The sequence below is a fragment of the Pongo abelii genome, chromosome 9 (assembly GCF_028885655.2).
Source record: "Pongo abelii isolate AG06213 chromosome 9, NHGRI_mPonAbe1-v2.0_pri, whole genome shotgun sequence".
Lineage (NCBI taxonomy): Eukaryota > Metazoa > Chordata > Mammalia > Primates > Hominidae > Pongo > Pongo abelii.
This window is the reverse complement of record NC_071994.2, coordinates 92,259,723-92,284,340: the sequence shown is the minus strand read 5'-3', so window position 1 is coordinate 92,284,340 and position 24,618 is coordinate 92,259,723. Positions and strand designations below refer to the sequence as shown.

The window sequence follows — 24,618 nt, the reverse complement described above, 5'->3', positions numbered from 1 at the left end:
TGCATTTATATAATATATATATATATAATAAAGCAGTCACTCATATGTATATTTCTCAAATAGTAAGCTAATTTTCCAAGCACTATTTTTCATGTATATATATAGTCCCAGCACTTTTCGAGGCTGAGGTGGGAGGATCACTTGAGCCTGGAGTTGGAGAGAAGCCTGGGCAACAGGGTGAGACCCTGTTTCTCCAACAACAGCAACAACAGAATTACTCAGGCATGACAGTTCAGCCTGTATCCAGCTATTTGGGAGGCTGAGGTTGCAGGACTGCTTGATCTGGGGAGGTCGACCCTGCAGTGAGGCGGGATCTTACCACTGCACTCCAACCTGGGCGACACAGTGAGTGCCTGTCTCAAAAACAAAACTAAACAAAACAAAAACAAAAAGCTGACTGTATTTATCCATTCTTCCTTATTGCTCTAATAGCTGTATTCTAATATACAATGAGATTATATACAAGATGAGGATGGTTAAAAGACTATAATGCCATTAAAATATAAATGACTATAGAATTGTTATGTTTCCATTACCCTTGTCATTGGCATACGGATCCTGTCAGCTTGGTAGTCAGCATAGTACCCAATAGGTAGGTTTTAAAAAATATCATGATCGTTTATTAACGTGGAGAAGATCCTTCCAAAGACAGCTCCAATGTCCTTGTCACACAGAGGCAGCAGTGGTCAGGAGCTCTGCTGACCAATGCTTTTGGTGCCTGTTTAAAAGGAAGACATTCTGGAAAAAAAAGTCAGGAAACTTCATAAAATAAACAACAACAACAACAACAACAAACACCTTTTCTTCCAAAATAAGTATTTTCTGACACTCACACCTTCAGGCTGTTGCCCCTGTTGGAAGTGAGAGAATGACTAGTTTCTGGCAGTGTTGACACCACGAGCATGCTCCTAGGCTAATGGAGCAGACGGAAGAGCTCCCTCCAAGACAGGCTCCCCGCAGCCATCCCATTTTTTCTGCTGAAAATGTGTATCTTTCTTTGCAAGCCACGACTTAAAGTCTGATTTTGTTCCTACTCTTAGAAACAGTCAAAAAGTGCCCCATACCGGCCATTTGATGAATCAAGATAATTTTAAAGCAGAGGGACAGTAAAGCATTATTTGTCTCTCTGGCCTTGGTTCCTTTTCCGCATACTGCAATCATTCAACTACATCTTACACTCTACCATGTCCACGACACTGCTTATGACTGGTGACTAGAAGACTGAACATCACTTGTGCCCGCGTGCAGATAGGGAGAATGTTGTCTGGTCACATTACCACTTTAGTGGAAGGCGCTCTTTCAAAATTCATCAGCCAGGTCTGCTATTACAAACACTGGGTCAAAACCGTGGTTGACTTCAAAGTGTTCTCAGAAAGTTTGATAATACACTATTAAAAGACAGTTTTCCATCTGAAAACCTGACTGGTGGCAACCTTCAATTGGCCCCTGCATTTCCTCTGAGCCGAAGCAGCCAAGAGATGGAATCGTTTGCATGAGGAGTTCTTACTGCCACTACAGTTGTTAGAAAATATGGAATGATCCCTCTGCCCTCCAGGTGATGGAAAGCTATGCAAAACAAGGTTGTTTCTTACTGAGAGCAGGGAAGCAATGGGTAAGAAAACTTCTAAGGCATATATAATACAAAAGGGCACACAATTTTAAGACACATTCACATGACATTATACTGCAAAAAAAATAAGGAATGATTTTCTCTGATTTGAATTAAGATCCTTCACACAGTTCACTCCCAGGCCTGTTTTGTGCAGTTGGTTACAGGCTTGAAGTCAGAAGATGACTGGTTGTTTGCACATCCTCTGGTTTCCTGGGGCTGCTGGAGGACCACTGAGGGGCCCAAAGGAACACCAGGTGGAGGCCATGTTGTCTTTTCAGCACCGTCCTCTGAGATAGGTGGCAAAATAAGAGGATTCCAACGTAAATTGTTGCTGTCTGTTTCTGAATAGACACAGCTGTCTCCTCTGCTGAACTCTTCTGGATTTTCTGTAGGATCACAGCTGACATCGTTCCTATTATCCTGACAGCACTTTTTTCCTCCTCTGTAATAACACACTTTGTGGATGAACCAAAACCACCAAAAACTGCCACGGATACTGTTAGGGGGCCACTCAAAATAATACCAACGCTATTGTTGGCAAGGGATTGGTAGAAACCCAAAAGAGAGGAGTTAAGAGAAAGATTTGTCAAAGTCCCCTGATGAATCTTTATATGTTCCATGTTTCTATTCTACTCTTTTCCATTATGCAACCATGAGCTATGAGTGGTCACAGGTTTGGCAGAACAATGTAGTTCTACAGGTCCACCACGTTTCTGGACGGTAGAGAGCGGCTCAGAAGTAAAATAAGGTGCCAAGTCTGAACTCATGGAAGAGCAGAGAATCACGACGGCAACATACCGCAGTGTCCATATGGGTCCAAGATTCACTTGCAGAGCGCCAGATTACAGAAGCAGGCAAGGCAGGCTTCCAGAGCAAAACCCGGGCCTTGGTTCCCTTTCCAAGGTACTACAATTCAGGGTAATCAGACGCATTCCTTAACCTTGACTCCTTCCTGCTTACTAAAGACTTTGATCAGTCTTCATGCTGTCCACAGGGAGTCTCCAAAACTCAGAGTAACAGTTGGCTTACATCCTCAGTGATTCAAGTCTGCAAGGTGTATACGATTGTGCTTCGGGGGGAAAGCAGAGAAGCCACTTTCTGTACTTACAACGGAGTTCACTTCAGTGCTGTAAACATCACCGCAGGCCTGCTTGTAATAAAGTCCAGACTAGCAATCTGCCTTTGGGTTGAGCTGTTCTCCTACAAGATAAGCTGTTAAGTCATGCCTTGATTTTAGATCTCTCGGCCGGGCAGGCTAAGCATCCAGAGTTCCTGTGGGGCAGCCGGCTGGGAAAGCCACCCTCAGGTCCTTCCCTCCGACGCCACGGCGGCTACTATGGGGGCGGCTATGGTGGCAGCGGCTGCGATCCCAAGGGGCCCCTCCACGCACCACGCAGGGCAGAGGAGGACGCGGTGTCTTGCAGGCCAGGACGCAGGCGCTGGGTAGGTCAGGCGGCCGCTGGGTCCTGGTTCTTCTGGCACCTTGACTCTGGAGCCCGGCATCAGGGCTCAGGGTAGGGGACCTGGGGCGCGCCCCCGCGGCAGCGCTCCTCCAGGCGGAGGGGAGTGGACATGTAACCGGGCGGGTTCAGGGCTGCCCGGAGCATGCCAGGAGCAAGAGGAGGGATCCTGTGAGAGACAAGCGAGGCCGGCTGTAGAGGCCGCCTCCAATAAGTAGTTTTTTAAACCCATCCCTCTCCCTCCACTCACAAGTAGACCACAGAGTCTATTTTGCCCATACTGTTGTCTCTGTGTGTTCAATGCTTAGCTCCCAATAATAAGTGAGAACATAACAGCATTTAATTTTCTGATCCTGCGTTAATTTGCTTAGGATTACAACCTCCAGCTCCAGTCCCATTGCTGTAAGAGAGTTGGTGTGCCCAGAGGAAAGTCCTCCATTTAAGCTCCCATTCACAATTACACTGACTCCATTGAGAACCTTATGGTGAAGGTGGGAACAGCCACTGCTGAGACCGCCATGGCTCAGTAAGCCTCCATGAACACTTCCATTTATCTCATTTGCTCCTGAGAGAGTGGTGTATTACATCATCTGCCCATTAATATCTGATCCTTGATAGAGGTATCCTGGAGGGTCATATTTCTGTATGATATTCTTCTGGCGATTCTTCCACAGGCATATTTCAATGAAAACCATAAGAATGAGGCCCAAGACACCCAGCACCCAGCCAAGGATCAGATATAACAGGTCACTGCTTCTGTCAGGGCTGGTTGCTGGCCTCACATTTCCTTCACGTCCTGAGGAATTCAGAGGGGTACTCAAGCCTTTCGGATACTCAGAAGCTCCTGGAACACATTTGACTTTAGTCTCGCAGATCATCACACTGCTAAACTCACTTTCTTCTCCTTCACTGAAGCACTGCATTCTAATGCCATAGGAAGTTTCTGACAGCAGATGGCCAATCATGTGCCACTCCTTTGAACCTTCTGTAACATCCCTCTTATAAACATTGTCATTGTCGTTATCTGTGGGTCGGTAATAGATATAAAAGAATGGAAGTGTTATTGTTATTTCACGGAATGTATGTCCACTTTAGCACAATCTGAGTAACGCTGACGGCCTCTGTGTATACAATGTGAGGTCCATTATTGGACAGTTGGAAAAAAGTTTGCGGAACCCAGTCACCTGATACGGATGAGACGCTGAACTCTGAAAACTCTCTTCATAATGGTTGGTAGCAATGACCCTAAATTTGTATGTTGAACCTGGTTCTATACTACAAACTTCCACAGAAATTTTGGAAGGAAGGACATCTTCAGCTGCCACCAGCCAGTCACCGCTCCTCATCCATTTATATTTGACCTTGAAGGCAGCGATTGAAGAATTCCCATTTGCCCAAGGAATTCAAGTGATATAGACCAACCTCTCTGATGCAGTGGAGATACTCAGGTGATCTGCTGCCTCTGGAGAGCCACTGTGCCTAGACGAATCTGTAAGCACCACTCCCAAATTGTTGTTTGAAGCTTCTGAAACAACTCAATACTCGGGGTGCCTGTGGGTTGAGAGGATGCCTGGGTGTTTTTGGATGATGCTGTTTTTTCTTTGCTGGTTCAGAAGGTAAGCATGGCAGGTGGGTTTTCACTTGCAGCACTTCTTGCTACCATCGAGAGTTCATAAGGACTAGATGGCTCCATTTCAGCTAAATGAAGCTCCCTTTCACCTCCTGGGATTCAAACCCTGTGCCAACTTCCCACCACACCAACTTCATACTCCAGATTTTGATACTTCACAAAGTAGGCATTGATGGGCAGTCCACTTTCCTTGCCTGCCCTCCACACCAGGTTGTATGTATCTGCTATGGGGGTCTGTAGGGTTTCAATTTGATGGGGACCTCAGGAACAGAGATGCCACCAGCATTTTTCTCTGATGGTGATTCCACTGCACTGGGATGTACTTTCTCTGGAAATGAGCTGAAGAATCCACTTTCTGAACCACCTCTTATTTTTTTCATTATTCTGAGTAACATCAAAAAGTGCGACTGTTTCTGCTTTTGTTTGTTTCAAAAGGAACAACCATGAGAGGTGGTTCTGCCTGGCTGGTACCATGTTCATTTGTAGCTTCACAGATGTATTTCTCCACATGCTCCTGCATCACAGCCTGAGTATGGAGAGAGCTCAAGCCAGCTTGGGACATGATGAAATAGACAGGCTCTAGGTCCAAGAGTCCAGGTCTTGAGAAGTGTGACTTTTGGGATTTAGATCTAAGGACTTAAGACAGATGGCTGGTTATCAATCCGTGGATGTCATACCAACAAATGACCGGACCCAGCAGCCTGGTAGCATTGCAGGACAGAGTAAACAAAGTCTCCATCTACCACTTTTATGCTTGCTGGTGCCATAATTATAACTTGCTTGAATCCATGGCCTTTTTCTCTTTCAAGTCTTCCAGTAGACTGCATACATCCAGCCTCATTATCTGCTAAACACTGATGTAGCCTAGTATCTTGCATAATATTATACCCCACTGAATTTCCGTTAGTTTCCTGCAGTTCGATGTCTTGAGGAAGGATGACTAGGCTGTGCATTATGAAACCAGTTATGGTTGGCAGCTGGGTTCCTGCAAACATCAGAGATAAAGTGTACTGTGGAAAATAGAGACACTATCTGATCCTGTAGTCCCTTAGAGTAGGAGCCTGTTCAAGTACATTAATCACGTATGCCACATATTTTACATCTCCAGAGTTGTTTCCCACCATGCAGGAATCGTTTCCAGAGTCCACTGGGTCAATGCTATCTATGGCAAGATGAGAATACAACCTTCTGCAGTTGCTTCCCGGGGCAATATCCTGCCTGTTCTTTAGCCAACACACTTGAGGAGCCAGGACCCCACTATACATACACTCCAAAGGTACAGGGCTATGTGAATGAACAGCTAATAGCTGTGAACGAGCAGGGGAAGAATGCCAAAATCATCTGAAGAAAGGTGACTCACAACGAGCTTTTGGCCAATGGGTTCAACTTTTAATTCATGTGTGGCCGGATTGTAAGCTGCACATTTGTGTGATCCCTTGTCCTCTAAGGATACATTCAAAATCTAAAGATGTTCTTGTGGAGGGATTAAGTAATCCTTCATGGAAGGCTTCAGCCACTTCCCCTGGATTTTAGCGCACACCTCAGCTTTGGGGTTACTCTCTGGTACCCTGCAGCCAATGAAGCCGGCACCTTTATTATTTTGCTGTAATAAAATGCTTTGTGGATGAATCAAAATCACCAAGAACTGCTGTGGATACTGTTACAGGGCCACTTACAACAACATTGACCTATTGTTGAAAATGCATTGGTAGTAACCCAAAAGGGAGGAGTTAAGAGAAAAAAATTGTCAAAGTCCCCTGGTGAATCTTAATATATTCCATGTTTCTATTCTATTTTTTCCATTATGCGACCTTGAGATGTGAGTGGTGGCAGGTTTAGCAGAACAATATAATTCTACAGGTCCGCTAAGTTTCTGGACAGCAGAGGGTAGCTCAGAAGTGAAATAAGGTGCCACGTCTGAACTCCCAACAGAGCAGAGAATCGTAAGAGTAACAGACGGTGGTGTCCATAAAGGGCCAAGATCTGAATGCAGAGCGCCAGATTACAGAAGCAGGCAGGACAGGCTTCCAGAGCAAAACCCAAGCCTTGGTTCATTTTCCAAAATACTGTAGTCCAGGGTAAGCAAACACATTCTTTAACCTTGACTCCTTCCTGCTTACTAACGACTTTGATCAGGGACAGTCTTCATGCAGTCCACAGGGTGTCTCCCAAAATGAGAGTAACAGCTGGCTTACATCTTCAGTGATTCAAGTCTGCAAGGTGAATACACTTGTGCTTGGGAGGGAAAGCAGAGAAGCCACTTTCTGTTCTTAGCCTGGAACTCACTCTAGTGCTAAAAGCACATCATAGCAGTTCTGCTTGCAATAAAGTCCAAACTAACAATCTGCCTTTGGGTTGAGCTTTTCTCTTACAAAATAAGCTGTTAAGTCATGCCTTGATTTTAGGTCTCTCCACGGGGCGGGCTAAGCATCTAGAGCTATTGTGTGGCAGCCAGCTGGGAAAGCCACCCCTGTAGTCATGCCCTCCGGCGTGAGGCAGCCGCTGCGGTGGCGGCTGTGATCTGAAGGGGCCCCTTCAGGCCCGGCACAGGGCAGAGGAGGGTGTGGTGCCTCGCACGCCAGGGCAGAGGCTCTGGGTAGGGCGAGCGGGCCGCGAGGTCCCAGGTCTTCTTGCGCTGTGTGGCCTCAACCGGGAACCAGGGCTCAGGGGAGGGTAACTGGGTTGGGGGTGGGGTGCGGAGGGACAGGACCCATCCCTGTGGCAATGCTACTCTAAATGGAGGCCTACCTACAGGTAAGCAGGTGGTCACAAAGCCCAACAGGAGCAGGAGAGGAGCAGGAGGAGGATGGATCCCAGAGAGAGACAGGCAAGGCAGGCTTTAGAGACCGCCCCCGGTCGGCATTTTTTTAACCCATCCCTCTCCCGCCACCCTCAAGTAGTCCACAGAGTCTGTTTTTCCCATATTGATGTCTACGTGTGTTCAATATTTAGCTCCCCCATGTAAGTGAGAACATATAGCATTTGGCTTTCTATCCTGCAAGAATTTGCTTAGGATTAAGGCCTCCGGCTCCACCCACATTGTTGTAAAGGACGTGATTTCATTCTTTTTATGGCTGTATAGTATTGAATGGTGTATATGTACCATATTTTATTTATACAGTCTACCATTGATGGACTCCTGGGTTGATTATGCCTTTGCTATTTTGAATAGTGCAGCCATGAACATAGGAGAGTATGTGTCTTTTTGGTAGAACGATGTATTTTCTTTTGAGTATGTACTCAGGAATGAGATAATTGTATCAAAAGGTAGCTCCGTGTTAAGTTCTTTGAGAAATCTACAGACTGTTCTCCATAGTGGGTGGACTAATTTACATTTCTTACTCTATCTTTAGTTCACACAATGTCTACTAGGCTCAGCTCAGGGCTGCAGCCCTGACTGCAGCAGGTGCTGGGGCTTCCCTAAGTAGATACTGTGCACAGGTAAAGAGAGTGCTCAGATCCCAGCGTTGTGAGAAGAGAAGCAGAGGAAGGAGTTAAGGAGAGGGCCACATTTGGATGCCCTGAGGAAGGATGACAGGCAGATGTAAGGAAGGTGGTACTGTGCTAGTCACTGGTGACATCCTCCTAGTTCCAAAATCTCCTGGAAAGCAGGAAGCCTCACAATTCCCAAGCATGCTGCAGTTCTGGAGGGCACAGGACTACTATTCTTCCCAGCTTGACTCTCTTTTCTCCCAACAAACATGGGACTCTGAAGCCAGGAGTCAGAATGAATTATCTTCCACCCACACAACGTTTAAACCTTCGATTTAGGATTGAATTACACACACACACATATGCTCAGGCACACACATGCATCCGTCTCTGTAATAAAACGTCCTTAGCTAATGCTAGACAGATCTGTGATCTGTGATTATCTCTACCCTTTTGGGCAACAAGAATAGTGAATTGATTGACAAAATTGTAAAATGTGATATACATGTGATACACATGGTGTACTCCCCCTGTGACATTAGCAGCAACATTCCCCTAGAATATTACAAATAATATCAGAGGGAGTGTACACACATAATGTACATACCTTGTAAAATTAGGAGTAGCATCTCCCTAAGATATTATCAATAGTATCACAGTATGTGTACACACATGGCTTATACACCATGTGGCGTTAGGAGTTACATCCCTCTAGTATGTTAGGAATAATACCACAAAGTTGTTCACACATGGATAAAGGCATATGTAATATCAGGATTAACATACCTCGAAATTATTACAAATAATATCACAGGGGGTGTGCACACATAATGTACCTGCCCTGTGACGTTAGGAGTACATTTCCCTGACACATTACGAGTAATGTCAGAGAGTGTACACCTTCTGTGACATTTGGAGTAACGTCCCCTGGATAATATGAATAATATCACAGGGTGTACATCCCCTGTGACCTGAGGAGTAACATCTTTCTTGGATAATGCAAATAATATCACAAAATGTACAGCCCCTGTGACATTAGGAGTAACATCCACCTAGGATATTATGAATAATATCACAGGACGTTTACCCCGTGTGACAGTAGGAGTAACCTCCCCCAAGGATATAAGGAACAAATACAGAGGATGTACATGTATTGTGACATTAGCAGTAACATCCATTTAAGATACTATGAAAATTATCACATTGTGAACACCCACTGTGATATGAGGAGGAACATCCCCCTACAATATTAGGAACAATATCACACAGTGTACATTCCCTGTGACATTAGAGGTAACATTTCTTTAGGATATTATGAATAATATTACAAGATGTACAGCCCCTGTGATATTAGGAGTAACATTTCCATAAAATATTACCAATAATATCACTGTGTGTACACCACGGGTGACATTAGGAGTAACAGCCCCCAAAACTATTAGGAGTAACTTCACAGGGTGTACACCCTCTGTGACATCAGGAGTAACATCTTTCTAAAATATTACGAATAATATCGCAAAAGGTACACCCCCTGTGACATTAGAAGTAACATCCACCTAGGATGTTATGAATAATATCACAGGGAGTACGCCCCCCGTGACATAAGAAGTAACATCGCCCGAGGATATAAGAAATAATATCAGATTGTGTACACGCATTGTGACATCAGTAGTAACATCCCTTTAGGATATTACGAATATTATCAGAGTGTGAACACCTTCTGTGACATTAGGATTAACATCACCCTACAATACTGTGAATAATACCACACGGTATACACCGCCTGTGACATTAGTGGTAACATTTCTTTAGGATATCACGAATAATATGACAGGGTGTACAGCCCCTGTGATATTAGGAGTAACACATCCAAAAAACCTTACAACTAATATCACTCTTTCTACACCACGTGTGACATTACGAGTAACATCCCCTGAAACTATTATGAATAACTTCACAGATTGTACACCCTCTGTGATATTAGGAGTCAACCTCTTCCTAGAATGTGAAGAATAACATCACAGGGTGTACACCCCCTTGACATGAGGAGTAACATCACTCTAGGATATTACGAATAATATCACAAAGTGTACACAATTTGTATGGTAGGAGTAACACCCCCCTGGGATACTACGAATCACAGCACAGAAAGCGCACCCCCTGTGACAATAGGAGTAACATCCCCTTAGGATATTACAAATAATATCACAAGGTTTGCACACATTGTGACATTAGTAACAATATCCAGCTAGTATGTTGTGAATAATATCACAGAGTGTACACATTTGCGACGTTAGGATTAACATCCCCCTAGAATATTAGGAATAATATCACAGGGTGTACACACCCTGCGACTTTAGGAGTATCATCCCCCTGGATTACTACGAATAATGTCACAGGATGTTAAACCCCTGTGCCAATAGGAGTAATATACTTCTAGGATATGACGAATAATATGACAGTGTGTACACCCACTGTGATATTAAGAGTCATTTTTCCTAAAGTATTATGAATAGTATCACAGGGTGTACACACATAGAGAACACCTGCTGTGGTATTAAAAGTTATACCTCCCTGGGATATTGTGAATCATATCACAGGGTGTACACACATGATGTACACCCACTGTGATTTTTAAAGTAATATCTCCTTAGGATATTACAAATAGTATCAATAGGTGTACACACCCTATGACATTAAGATGACATCCCTTTAGGATATTACAAACAATATCCCAGGGTGTAGATCCCATGTGACATTAGGAGTAACATCTTCCTTGGATATCACGAATGAGATCACAGGGTTGACACCCCATGTGATTTTAAAATTAAAATTCCCCAGGAATATTACTAATAATAAGACAGGGTGTACACCCTTGTGACGTTAGGAGTAACATCCTCCCAGGATATTACGTATAATATCAGAAGGTGTACACACATTGTGACGTTAGTAGTAATATCACACTAGTAAAGTGTGAATAATATCACAGGGTATACACACCTGTGACATTAGGAGTAACATCCCCCTGGAATATTCTGAATAATATCGCAGGGTTTACACCTCCTGTGACTTTAGGAGTACCATCCCGCTAAAATATTACGTAAATAATTTTAAAATTATGAGCATCTCCCTAAGATATTATGAATAATATCACACAATGTGTACACACATGGCGTATACCCCGTGTGATGTTAGGAGTTACATCTTTCTAGTATGTTAGGAATAATATCACAAAGGTGTTCACACATAGTTAACAGCATATGTAACATTAGGATTAACATCCCTCGAGAATATCACAAAGAACATCACAGGGGCTGTGCACACATGATGCACATGCCCTTTGACATTACAAGTACATTTCCCTGACACATTTCCAGTAATATCACAGTGTTTACACCTTCTGTGACATTTGGAGTAACGTCCCCTAGGATAGTACGAATAATATCACCGGGTGTACATCCCCTGTGACCTGAGGAGCAATATCTTTCCAGAATACTACGAATAATATCACAATGTGTACACACCCTGTGTCATTAAAAGTAAAATTCCCCTAGGATATTATGAAAAATAACACAGGGAGTACACCCCTTGTGACATTAGAAGTAACATCCCCCAAGGATATAACGAATAATATCAGAGAATGTACATGCTTTGGGACATCAGTAGTAATATCTCTTTCGGATAATACGAATAGTATCAAAGGGTGTACATGCATTTTGAAATTAGTAGTGAACTCCCGCTAGGATATTACAAATTTTATGACAGGGTGTATATGCCCTGTGACATTCATAGGAACGTTTTCCTAGAATATTACGAAGAATATTAAAGGGTGTACAGGACCTGTGATTTACGAGTAACATTTCCATAGAATATTACACTGTGCGTACACCTCGTGTGACATTAGGAGTAACATCCCACAAAACTATAACTTCACAAGGTGTACTATAATTTCACATGGTGTACTATAGTTTCACAAGGTGTACACCCTCTGCAACATTAAAAGTAATATTTCCCTAGAATATTACGATCATATCACAGAGTGTACACCCCCTGTGATATAGGGAGTAACATCTTATAAGGATAATACGAGTAATTTGATAAGGTGGGCAAACCCTGTGACACAAGGAGTAACATCCCTCTAGGACATTACAAATAATATCAAAGGGAACACACCCCGTGAGACAATAAAAGTAATCTCCCCTTAGGATATTACGAATAATACCACAAGGTGTAAACACACTGTGACAGTATTATTAATGTCCCGCTATGGTATTGTGAATAATATCACAGTGTGTACAGTCCTGTGACATCAGGATGAACATTCCCCTACAATATTACAAATAATATAGCAGGGTATACACCCCCTGTGATTTTGCTATTGCCATCCTCCTAGAATATGGAAAGTAATGTCCCAGGGTGTTAACCAAGAGTGGCAGTAGAGGTAAAATCCTAGTAGTGGAGTGATATCACCCCGCCTCTCCCCCCCAGGATATTAGGATCCACGGTGGACACACAGCGTGTTTACGTTATTGTGAGTAATATCTTCTCCGCCTCTGGAGATTACCAACTATGTCATAGACGGGTGTACATCCTCTGCACTATTTGCAGTAATGGCATCCTCTTCCCCCGGATATTAACAACAATATCACAGGAGTGTTTCTACCCCCAGCGGCATTGTGTGTAGTATCATCCTCTCCCACGTTGAAATTAGGAACAATATCACTGGGGGCGTGTACACACACTGTGATATTGAAAGTAATATCATCTTCTTTTCTCCTGGATCGTGGGACCAATATCAATGGGAGGTGTACGCTTTCTGCAATATTGGGAGTAATGTCATCCTCTCCGCCTTTGAATATTAAGGGCAATGTCACAGGGCGGGTGTACACTCTCTGCGATATTGGCAACATTATCCTCTCCCCAACCTGCATATGAGGAAGAATATCACAGAGCGGGTGTACACCTTCTGCGATATGAGTAGTAATATCATCTTCTCCCCTTCTGGATATTAGGAACAATATGACTCGGGAGTGTACACTTTCTTCGAGATTGAGAGTAATATCATCCCCTCCGCCTTTGAATATTAAGAGAAATACCACAGGGGGGATGTACAGCCCCTGAGATTTTGGGAGTAATATCGGGCTCTTTCCCCCCATGGATATTAGGAACAATATCTCAGGGTGCGTTTACACCTCCTGCTATATGGGGAGTCCTATCCTCCCTTTTCCTGGATATTAGGGACAATATCACAGGATGGGTGTACACAGCCTGCGATATTGACAGTAATATCATCCTCTCGCCCTCCGGATATTAGGAACAATATCACAGAAGGGTCGCACACTCCCTGTGATATTGGGAGTAATATCATTTTTCTCCTTCCATGAATATTAGGAGCAATATCCCTGGGTGGATGTACACCCACTGTTACATTGGGAGTAATGTCATACTCTACTCCCTGGATATTAGGAGCAATATCACAGGGTGGGTGTACACCCATAGCGATATTGGGAGTTATTAATATCATGCTCTCCCTCCGTGGATATTAGGAACAATATCACAAGGGGGGTGTACACCCCGGCACTATTGGGAGTAATATCATTCTCTCTTATTCTGGATAGTAGGAATAATATCACAGGCGGTGTCTACACCCTCTGTGATATTGGGAGTAATGTCATCCTCTCCCAACGTGGATATTAGCAACAATATCACAAGGGGGGCTGTACAGGTCTTTGATATTGGTAGTAATATCATCCTCTCCCCCCTTGCATATAAGAAACAGTATGACAGGAGGGGTGGACACCCCCCGTGAAATGGGGAGTAATATCACCCTCCTCTCCCTCCCTGGATATCATGACCCACGGTGGACACACAGCGTGTTTACGATATTGTGAGTAATATCATCCCCCCCAAGAAATTATGAACAATATCACAGATTGGTGTACACCCTCTGCAATATAGGGAGTGATAACATCCTCTCCACTCCTGAATATTAGGAACAATATCAAAGAAGTGTTTATACCCACTGTGATATTGGGAGAAATACCATCCTCTCCCACGTTGAAATTCAAAAGAGTGTCACTGGGGGCGTGTCCACCCCATGTGGTACTGAAAGTGATATCGTCCTCTTCTCTCCTGGATCATGGGAACCATATCACTGGGGTGGTGTACACTTTCTGCGATATTGGCAGTAATATCCTCTTCGCCTTGGAATATTAAGGACAATATCACAGGGGGGCTGTACACATCCTGCACTATTAACAATAATATTGTCCTCTCCCGCCCTGCATATTAGGAAAAATATCACAGAGTGGGTGTACGCCTCCTGCAATATGGGGGGTGATATCATCTTCTCTTCTTCTGGAAGTAGGAATAATATCACACGGGTTTGTACACTTTCTGTGATATTGGGAGTAAAATCAACTTCTCCGCCTTTGAATATTAAAAACAGTATCACAGAATGGATGTGCACCCCCTGCGATATTGGGAGTAATATCAGCCTCTCCCCTCCATGGATGTTAGGAATAATATCCCAGAGTGGGTGTTCAGCTGCTGCTGTATGGGGAATCATATCATCCTCTCCCTTCCTGGATATTATTAGCAACAATATCTCAGGGTGGGTGTGCACAGCCTGCCATATTGGGAGTAATATCGCCCTCTCCCCCTCCGGATATTAGGAACAATATCACAGAACGGGCGTACACTCCCTGCGATACTGGGAGTAATATCATTCTCTTCTTCCGTGAATAGTAGGAGCAATATCACCGGGTGGGTGTACACCCACTGCTATATTGGGAGTAACGTCATACTCCACCCCCTGGATATTCGGATCAATATCACCGGGTGGGTGTACACCTACTGCAATATTGAAAGTAATACCATGCTCTCTCCCTCCCTGGACATTAGGAACAATGTCATAGGTGGGTGTGCACGCACTGCGGTATTAGGAGTAATATTATTATTAATTATTACTTATTTATTATTAACATTAATATTAATTGCCAATATCAATATTGAGAAATAATTGCTAATAAATTTTTCATATTATTAATATTAATATTAATTATTGGTACCTAATATTATTGTTTCCTAATTAATAAGATCATTACCAATTGTTAATATCCGCCATTATTAATAATTAATATTAATAATTTTATTGTTATCATTAATATAACTATTTAATAATAATTATCATTAATATAAATCAGTATTGATTTTAAATCACCCATTTAACGAAGACTCAGGCTACATACAACTATGCAAAGGGCCTAACATTGTAAGTCCTTAGGGAATGCTTCAACCATTCGCTGACACAATAACACTTTTCAGCAAAGAACCCCTATGGCCCTCAACATCTACTATTAACCTTTATATTATTGCTCCAACCCTGGCCCTTTCTTTCGCTCTCCTATTGTGAACCCCCATCCCTATACCAGCTCCTCTAATTAATTTTAATATGGGCCTCCTATTTTTACTAACCATATCAAGCCTAGACGTCTACTCTATGACCAGGAAGAGCAATTAAATTTAAATTATGCACTAATTGGTGCATTACAAGCTGCAGCCCAAACAATTTCATACGAAGTAACCCTAGCCGTTAACCTGCTATCAATTCTACTGGTAAGTGGCTCATTTAACTTATATGCACCCATCACAATGCAAGAAATCCTCTGACTGCTCCTATCATCATGGCCCCTAGACATGATATGACTTGTCTCCACACCAGCAGAAACTAATCGTGTCCCTGTAGTGTTTTATATATATATTTTTATATATATATAATGATTTATATTATATAATATATATTATATAAAATTTATATGTAATATATAATATATATTTTATATAACATACATTATATATTTTATATAATATATATTATATATTTATATTATGTATTATATATATTTTATATAATATATATTACATATATTATATTAAATATAAATATATAAATATTTACCTATAATATAAAATACTTTATATATAATATATAATTATATATAATTTTTATACTCTCTGTAGAGTGAATTATTTTTGTTTCTATATCCATCCATAATAAAATACTCTGTCTGTCCATACTAAAAATACTAGTGAAAAATAGGAATTATAGTCACGTAAGACATAAAAGAAAATCTGTTAGTATCGATATACTAATACATATAGATGGCGTTGGTTTTTACAGGGTTTAGTAAAATGCATTCTAGTTTTCTAAACAATTTCCACATTACAGTATATATATTTCTCTCTCTTTCAGGATTGTAAAGAGTGCAACAATATACATCCCTATACAATCATCCTTGATTACATCTAAGGGAGTTTCTGCAGTAGTAAAATTACAGGGTTAATATACTCATATAAGTATTACAGGGTAACCAAACAACATTGCGAATTCTTTCATCAGCAAAGCCCAGTGTAATCCTAATCCAGGTAGCCACTCTGATTAATGCAATTAACTCAGATACATAAATATATACATATATGTATATGCCTGCATGTGTGGATGCACCTAAATGGTTGTAAATACCATCGACTTCCCCCTCAAACAGTATTTTTGTTAAGAATGAGGTGTATTCACTAGTTCATCAAATATATTTTTAAAATTCTTAGATGATTACATGTGTTACAGTGACCAGCTGGATTAGAATTAGATTGGGTTTAACAGGATGAAAGAATCCGGGAGAGGGGGCAGAGTGTAGGTTGTTAATTAGCACATGGATCAAAGGAGAGCGCTGATGTGTTTAGAAGCCACAACATTGACAGAATAAAAGCCAGAACTAACAGTCCAGTTGTAAATCTCTTTACTGTGGTATTTTCTGCCATTTCTGCTCCATAAGACACACTTTAACCACTTTGTCGTGGTATCTGCAGTATTCTATTTTAGTCTAAATAGCACTTTCTCTCAAATGCATTCTGTTTCTCTCTCCTTCATCTTCCCTCCCATCTTCCTTCCAGCTGTATTTTCTCACTAGAGAACACTAGTAGAATGTTCTCCCAAATTTCAGATTTCAGATACGCATCTGTAAAATGACGTTATGGAGACACATTTTAGTTGCTACCCAATACTTGGTTGTTTTCATAAGTTCACAGCATTACTACTGTCCTCCAAAAAACGGTTTCCCATTTCCACAGCTAATCTCATCATTGACTCTGCCATCCAAGTTTATTCTATGCCACTCTGGAAGAATCTGGAAAAACACTTAAAATACATTTTAAGTATTCATCATGCACGTGTATTGTATTGTATTTTATATATGTTCGGGTGAATATCTTTCTCCACTAATGGTTTGCATTTCAATTCTTGTGTCATGTTTTTTGAAACACAGATGTCATCATTAATATAAACCAACTAAGTTTTTTTAGTTGTTAATTTTTGTCCTGGTTAAGAAATCCTTATGAGAATATTGTATCATGTTCCCCTTACCTTCAGGACTTGAATCTATTTGGAAATGACTGTGTGTCTTTTGAGGTAGGAGTCAATATTTAGTTACTTTTTTAAACAAAATTCAATTAATCCAGCATTGTTCTGATCACCTTGTGTATTTCAATGTAGAAGAGCGCACTAATAATGCAGGATTATTTATATATGTGGTGAGAATTCCAAAGTGAAGCCCAGAAGGTCAAATGGCATTAACTCAAAGGATAGATTAGTACGATGAAACATGATGGATAAGTGCAACACAGTTAGATAACGAGAAAGAAAAACAACATTTCCCAGTTATCGTTAAGACTTCACTCCAAGTTTTTGCATGAGGCAAAAGATCCCGACTCTCTTCCACTGATTTTAACTCCATTCAGACATGTCTGTCATCTATTATTTCACTCAGTGGCAGTCAGAAATAAAGAAAAAAGAAACAGAGAATATATTTTATGCCATGATCATGAATAATGACTTTTCAAAAATTAATTAATAAAGAACCAATACGTATACTTTTAGTGTTTTTACCACATTTAATAGTAACACAATAAATGAGTTTTAATAACATTAGAATGCAATTCAAGACATAAAACAGAACCTATCTGTCCTGTTGGATAAGGCACAAGGAAGAGGGCTTTCTGGGATAAAGGGGTTCCCACAGCAGATGAACACATTTCTGATTTGTCTCTGGTCAGAGGTGAATACAGCAAAAGATAGGCCTGAGAGGAGGTGAGAAGGAGCAATTAGGGATGGTGTATATAGGGGAGCTTTGATTAACATCAACAAAGCTCACAGTTCTAGCTTCACAATCCAGGAATAAACCTACGTGGCTGGTAGGTCTTGGGACATATTGCAGTGTCATTGGGGAGGTGGTAAAGAGACTGCACTGAATGCCGTTCTTAACACACCCAAGACTAAAGAGTCCCTCCTCTCCATATATATTGCCATTCTGATTCTCCCCTTTCCAATACTTATTACAGACACCAAAAGCCCAATTCCAAGAGTCCCCCACATGGACCTCCCAGTAATATTTGCCGGAGGTGAAAGTCTGAGCACCCCATGCAAGAAAACTTGGAGGTGTTGCAGTGATATGGGGTGCATTTTGACGGTCACATCCAATACAAATGCTTCTCAAATCTCCACATCGGAAGATATGACTGTTGGCTTCATTATGATGCAGAGTAATATCCACTGCAAAATAAATAAATAAATAAATAAATAAATAAATAAATAGAAAAAAGAAAACATGCATAGGCATGTGTAAATAAGCAAAAATTGTTGTATCAAGAAGTTAATTTACCAGGAAATGTAAAGTCCCAAGGACACTTTTGCTTGTAACTTCTAATAAAGTATAGAGATGGTTAATATTATCTACAAAACAAAACGCTAACCACAGATATTAAAAATGTTTTGAAAACTTACATACCAAGAGCCAAATGTAAGACCAACTTCTTTCAATCCAATTTTCAAAGCAAAATTTGCACATTATATGCCCTAAATGCCGTGCTGTTATCAAGATCATTATTTAGAAATGTTTCTTATTCTTAAAAACTAGTGCTATCATTTTGGAAAGAATGTGAAGATTTTCTGTTACTCAAGAACCGCTCTAGATAACTGGATAAAAATCCGTAAGTACATGTCATAAGTGATAATGTAAAGCAGATTTCTGCAAAATCTTTTACCAGTCTCTCTGTGGCCCTCCATGCTAGCTTGGGGCTGAAGCTGGATTTTAGACTTAACATGTAGCTTTTCATATTGCAATTAAACTGAACTTCTTTTAGTTTGTAATTTTACTTGCATTCACAAAATGATTTCTTCTTTTTATTTTTACCCATTAACTAATTTTCTTGGAAATACATAATATATATCCATTTAAAAAATTTAAAAACCCCAAGAATCTCCAGTGAACTATATTCCCCAAAAGAACAGTTCTTAGCTGTTCAAATGAATACACTACAGAAATGTAAAATTTTGTATTTAACATTAAATAACTCAACTCCATTCTGAGCATTGTTCCATTTGCTCGTTTTTTAAATTTGCTACACTACTCCTTTTTCCAATTACATTACTCAGTACATAGGAGGCCATAATGTATTTGTTTTTCACTATCTTTCAAACTTAATGCTATAAATCTGACTATACAGACACAGATACAAAAGGGTTGCATGATTATGTTGCTCACTTATGTCTATAAAGTAGTAAAATATTTGATAAGGGTGAAATATTACCTATGTGATCCTAACAATAATAATATTTAGATAGTGGGAGTGCTGCCTATGGGTGGAGACTTACCTCGGAATTGGTTGAGCCTGTCCCTCAGTCCAGTGACGGGCCCTGCCCTGAGCTCTAGATTCAGAGGCTGGGGCATGTGCAGCAGCACGGAGTCACTCCTGCAAGGAAAAACCTGCAGTTACAACATCTACAGCCATAAAATAAATAAAAATCACTACTTGTATTTTAAAGATATTTTGTGAGAATCCTTTGAACCCACAAATTTGATAATTCAAAAATTATTCCTTCCTTTATGAAATTAATTTCTATTTACAGTTTCTGAATTTTAAAGCATAGTGCGAGAGTCTGAGTCAGAATTCAGTCTGATCTTTCATATTTTTTGCCCCAAATGGGTAAGGTTCCTTAGCCTTATGGCCTTGAGAATATTTAGAAAGGAAATTCTGCGTTCCACTTCTTGGCAGACTCCCCTGACATCTTTGTCTGAAATAGCGGGGTTCTGGGGAGACTGCTGCATCTGCTGCTTCCTTTTCAAGATAAAGAATGTGAAACTTGTTCTAGGCAGCTAGACCTGCCTTTTAGAAACAAGCTTCCCTAGAGACTTATACAGTTCTAACACTCCACAGTTTTTTCAATCTATTTTTCAGAACTGTTAACTGATATGTACATAGGTATGAACAACAAATCATCAACTTTTTCACGGCTAAAATACTTCCCCCACTTCTCTCCTGCTTCCTCTGGTGACTTTCTCACCATCCACAAAACAAAACTTCATCTTTCACCTATGCAGGCTTTTAAGCAATAAAACAAAATCAGGAATAAACATGTTTTTTTTTTTTAAATTTTACTTCACTATTTATTTATTTATGTATTTAATTACTTAGTGGTCTTGTCTTTTCTGGTGTGGGAATGAAATTAGATGCAAAAAAAAAAAAAAAAGTAGTATCAATATCTTAATCATTTATGCCATGACTTTGGTAGAGACTGCTTTGATATTCGTGGAAAGTGAAAGAACATATGCTAAAATACAGGTACACACTCACCTGTATAATATGTCTCCAAAAGCCTGTAAAAAAAAAAAAAAGAAAGAAAGATTTAGTGCAGTTCACAAGATGCATCTTTCATTAAGTTCAGCATGAAATTTGGAGTCAGTTCCTCAAGATATTATTTCCCTACCATCTTCTCTTCTGCAAAGCATTTTCTATTTCTTCTGTAATGAAAAACCCAGTCAGTCGTATTGTCACTAATTAATATCCTGGGAAGGTCTGAGTCTTGAAGACATTCTCTAAAGAAGTGAAGGGAGAAGAGGCCCAGAGAGTCTATGCTCCATGGTTACCTCGAATAACCTACTCAGTCATCTTTCCCAGAACCTATTACCCAAATGAGTGGCTCCCACAATAACATTAATGTGAGCCTAGATTCCCAAAACTTCTGATCTTGCCATGTCCTCAAATTAACCTAAATGTAAATGAATCACCCACTATTTTATACATGTGTGACGACCCAGAATGTATTATTGACTTAGTTGGGGAATAGTTATTGGGGCTGTTACCTTGACCATTCCACAAAGTTTTGTGGCTGGCGGATAAAGTAGGAGGGACCTTTGGCCTGGTAGAATCCCTTGGCGGGGCTATACTCTCCCAATAAAGTAGCATTAGTTATGCGAATGTGTTTTTGGAAACACATCATGGAAATAAAGGTAAGGAGATGGATTTCAGCCATGAGGAAAATACCTATACATGTGAATAGTCAAAAACCTGAAAGCACATTGTGAGTTTGTACCTGAAGTAGCTCCACATCCGGTTTATGGCACATTTTCATCAGCTCCTCATACGTTCCTCTTAAAATCTCCCTCCTATGAGCCATTTTGGCTTTACTTAAATGAAGTTGATGAAAAATATCTTTCCCCTTCTTTTTCAGCGTCTCCAAATTATGTTTTTCTTCTTCATGATGAAATGCAGGCATCTTCTGATACTCAGCTCTAATAGCTTCTAGCCTTACATTCACATAATCCTGCAGTGATAATGGGTTAGTCAAAAGAGAAATGTATTTCTTTGTCGCCTATTAAGTCTCACTGATTACTTTTGTCTCCTGAACATCCAACAGTTTAAACCTCAGTCTTGCCAGTTCTTAGAATCCACAAATTTTTTTCTTTTCCTTTCTTTCTGCATAAAGATCAACATAGATGTATCTGACCAATTACATTTAATTTATTCAAGATAATGTGTGTTCCAAGATAGTTGGAAATAAAAAAAAACAACGACAATTTGAATTTCTCTATTCCAACCCATATTTATGGAAAAGTAAGAACAGTTCACGCTTAAGAGTTGGAGTATAGAGCTATAGTTACTAGAAAGGAAATAATTATTTCTATTTCTGAGATACGTAACAAGTTGCTTAAACTCATTATACGTGAAATGACCTTAGACTAACATGTCCAGCTAAATGCATTTTGCCCAGCAAAGCCTATCCTAATAAGGCTGCATTTATGATTTGGCCATCTTTGTCTCCCTGAATTCATTTCCTTCCATTCTTTTTCTAAGTCATCCCAATCTGAAACATAGACTTCTTTGTGGTTCCCCAGGCCTTCAAATATACACAAACTCAAAATTACTGCATATGCTATTCTCTCCAACTAGAATTTTACACACACACACACACACACACACACAAACACACATATACATATATACACACTCATGGTCCACATATACATCCATACACACTTTCGTGCTCCCCTTCCTCTTCGAAACTTTGTTCAATTTGAATTTTTCAGTGAGTCTTTTTTCTGAACACCCTGTTTGAAACTCAGACACTAATCTTCAGTTTCTGGCCTCTATTGTCCTTTTCTACTTCCCTGCTTGATTATTCACCAACAAAGAACCTACCACACTCGAACACATCATGTATTGCACATATTTGCATGTTGACCATTTTTGCCTCTCTCATTTGGATTGTACGATTTGTGAGGACAAAGATGCTTTCTTTCTTCTATACTGGCAAATTTTCTAATTTAATATTCAACATAGACTAGGTTCTTATGAAATACTTTTCAACACATTAATATTAGCTATCATGCCCTCAGAGTATACATCCACAAAGAGAAAATCGTTTTTAATATTTCTCTGAAGTCCTCAGAGTTCTCCTTATATTTAGATACTAGCTCCCGTATTTCGGGCATGTTTGCACGTCTCCCTCAAGACACAAATCCATATTTGTCACCACTTTTCTTATCATATGTTATGTATTATTCAATATTAATTAGTTGAGATTCTTAATTTCATGTTTGCCCTAGATTTCCCCTGTCACTCTTTCTGCCTCAAATTTTCCATGCAATTCCAAATACTACTTGTCCACCAGCATTCAGATTAATGAATGAACCAGGCTCAGAAGGTTCACTTGAGCTTTCCATGACTGCCAGACGAATCTTGTGCCTAGCATTTATCCAACAAGCACATATAGAACGCTGTGAGATGGCTCAGTTTCTTGTATCTGTTGGTGTATAGCTACAGGTTTGTATGAAAACAAACCAGCATGCTTTGGGTAACATCAATGGTTTTGTCAGAAATCCCATCTAACAGTCACACTATTCTACATAAGAAATGAGGCCGCATTTTCTCAATTTTTTTTTTTTATGGGCTCCCAGAAACATTACGGTTTGATATCAAGTTCCTATTTTAAGAGTCACCCATTTGCCCAACATAAGTTCCCACTGAGCTCAGCAACTCAGTACAGGACTGAGTTGCACAGGACTAACCTTCCAGTGGCTGATTCTGGTGGTTTCCACGTTTAGATTTCTCTGATTTTCACAAGCTTTTTCCCATAAAGACTGCATTTTCGTTAAAAGCTTCTCCTGCAAAAGAGCCATAAATTGAAGCACCAGTGAAGATTATAAAGTAACAGGCAGACTGTTTCATAGGGAGGGAGCCCAGAATGAGAGACAAATAAGTCCCTAGTAAATCCCAATCTCCAAGAAAACAGGCCCACAGGAATTTCATATGTCCTTTATAGAAATAGATCTCCAGAGGCATCACTTACCCGGTGCTCCTCAGCAGCCCACTCAACGGGACAGTGTCTGTGATACCGGTGCTCCTGAGAGCTGGAGCACAGCAAACAGAGCAGGCTCCTGTCCACTTCACAGAACATCTTCTTTGTCTCCCTGTGAGTGCCACACATTTGCTCCTCAGAGCTCAGGAATAGCCAGAGACTGGCTTTTCTGGCAAGGGAAGCCATCTTCTTCAATTGAATGTTAGTTTTGAGGTTTCTCTGCTGCGTTGTCTTTATGCATTCAAAGCACTGAGTAAGAATTGGGATGTCTTGCCAGTTGAGGTAGAAACAGGGCCTGCAAAAGCTGTGCCCACAGTCTATGGTGACCGGGTCTATGAAGTAGTTCATGCAGATGGGGCAGGTGAGTTCCCTCTGGAAGACTTGCGAGATTCCAGAATTCATGTTTCTGAGGAAGAAAGAGCAACATGTCATTTTGGGGTCTGGGTTGATGAAAAGCTTCTGAACATGTGGAGATAAGTGATAGCTATAGTTTCTTCTCTTGACAGTGTTCATTAAAGCACAGCAAATTATTTCTTCCATAACAAAAATAAAAATCTCACACAGAGAGAGGCTCCCAGCTTTATAGTAGATATTACTGACTGGGTGACTCACAACCCCTTCTACTCCTGGTTTCTGTCTGTAACATAATACTAATCTATTCAAATTCCCATTTTTCTGAATGTGGATCTGGAAATTGGGTTTGATTCTAAGTGGCCTAGAATAAATTGTAGTTGTTCCTATTCTTCTTTCATATAACTGCTGAATGAATATGAGAGAGTGGGAAAAACGGCCT

At 40.6% G+C, this 24,618-nt stretch overlaps 1 protein-coding gene and 1 pseudogene across 2 annotated transcripts; both read right to left on the bottom strand.

Annotated features, from left to right (window-relative positions):
- Positions 1-1,741: 1,741 nt before the first annotated feature.
- On the bottom strand, positions 1,742-6,704 carry LOC100447468 (cell adhesion molecule-related/down-regulated by oncogenes-like; annotated as a pseudogene).
- Positions 6,705-18,173: 11,469 nt separating this feature from the next.
- Positions 18,174-24,295, bottom strand: LOC129048733 (tripartite motif-containing protein 49D). Of its 2 annotated transcripts, XM_054524898.1 has the most exons (6): positions 23,817-24,295; positions 23,536-23,631; positions 21,561-21,791; positions 20,822-20,844; positions 19,842-19,939; positions 18,174-18,740 (listed from the first exon to the last, which is right to left on the bottom strand). In XM_054524898.1, exons 1-6 carry the CDS (start codon positions 24,255-24,257, stop codon positions 18,241-18,243), a joined length of 1,389 nt encoding a protein of 462 aa, XP_054380873.1. In that variant the 5' UTR covers positions 24,258-24,295; the 3' UTR covers positions 18,174-18,240. The 2 variants fall into 2 exon arrangements, with proteins under 2 accessions (XP_054380873.1, XP_054380874.1); XM_054524899.1 differs by lacking the exon at positions 21,561-21,791.
- Between the last annotated feature and the right edge of the window lie 323 nt (positions 24,296-24,618).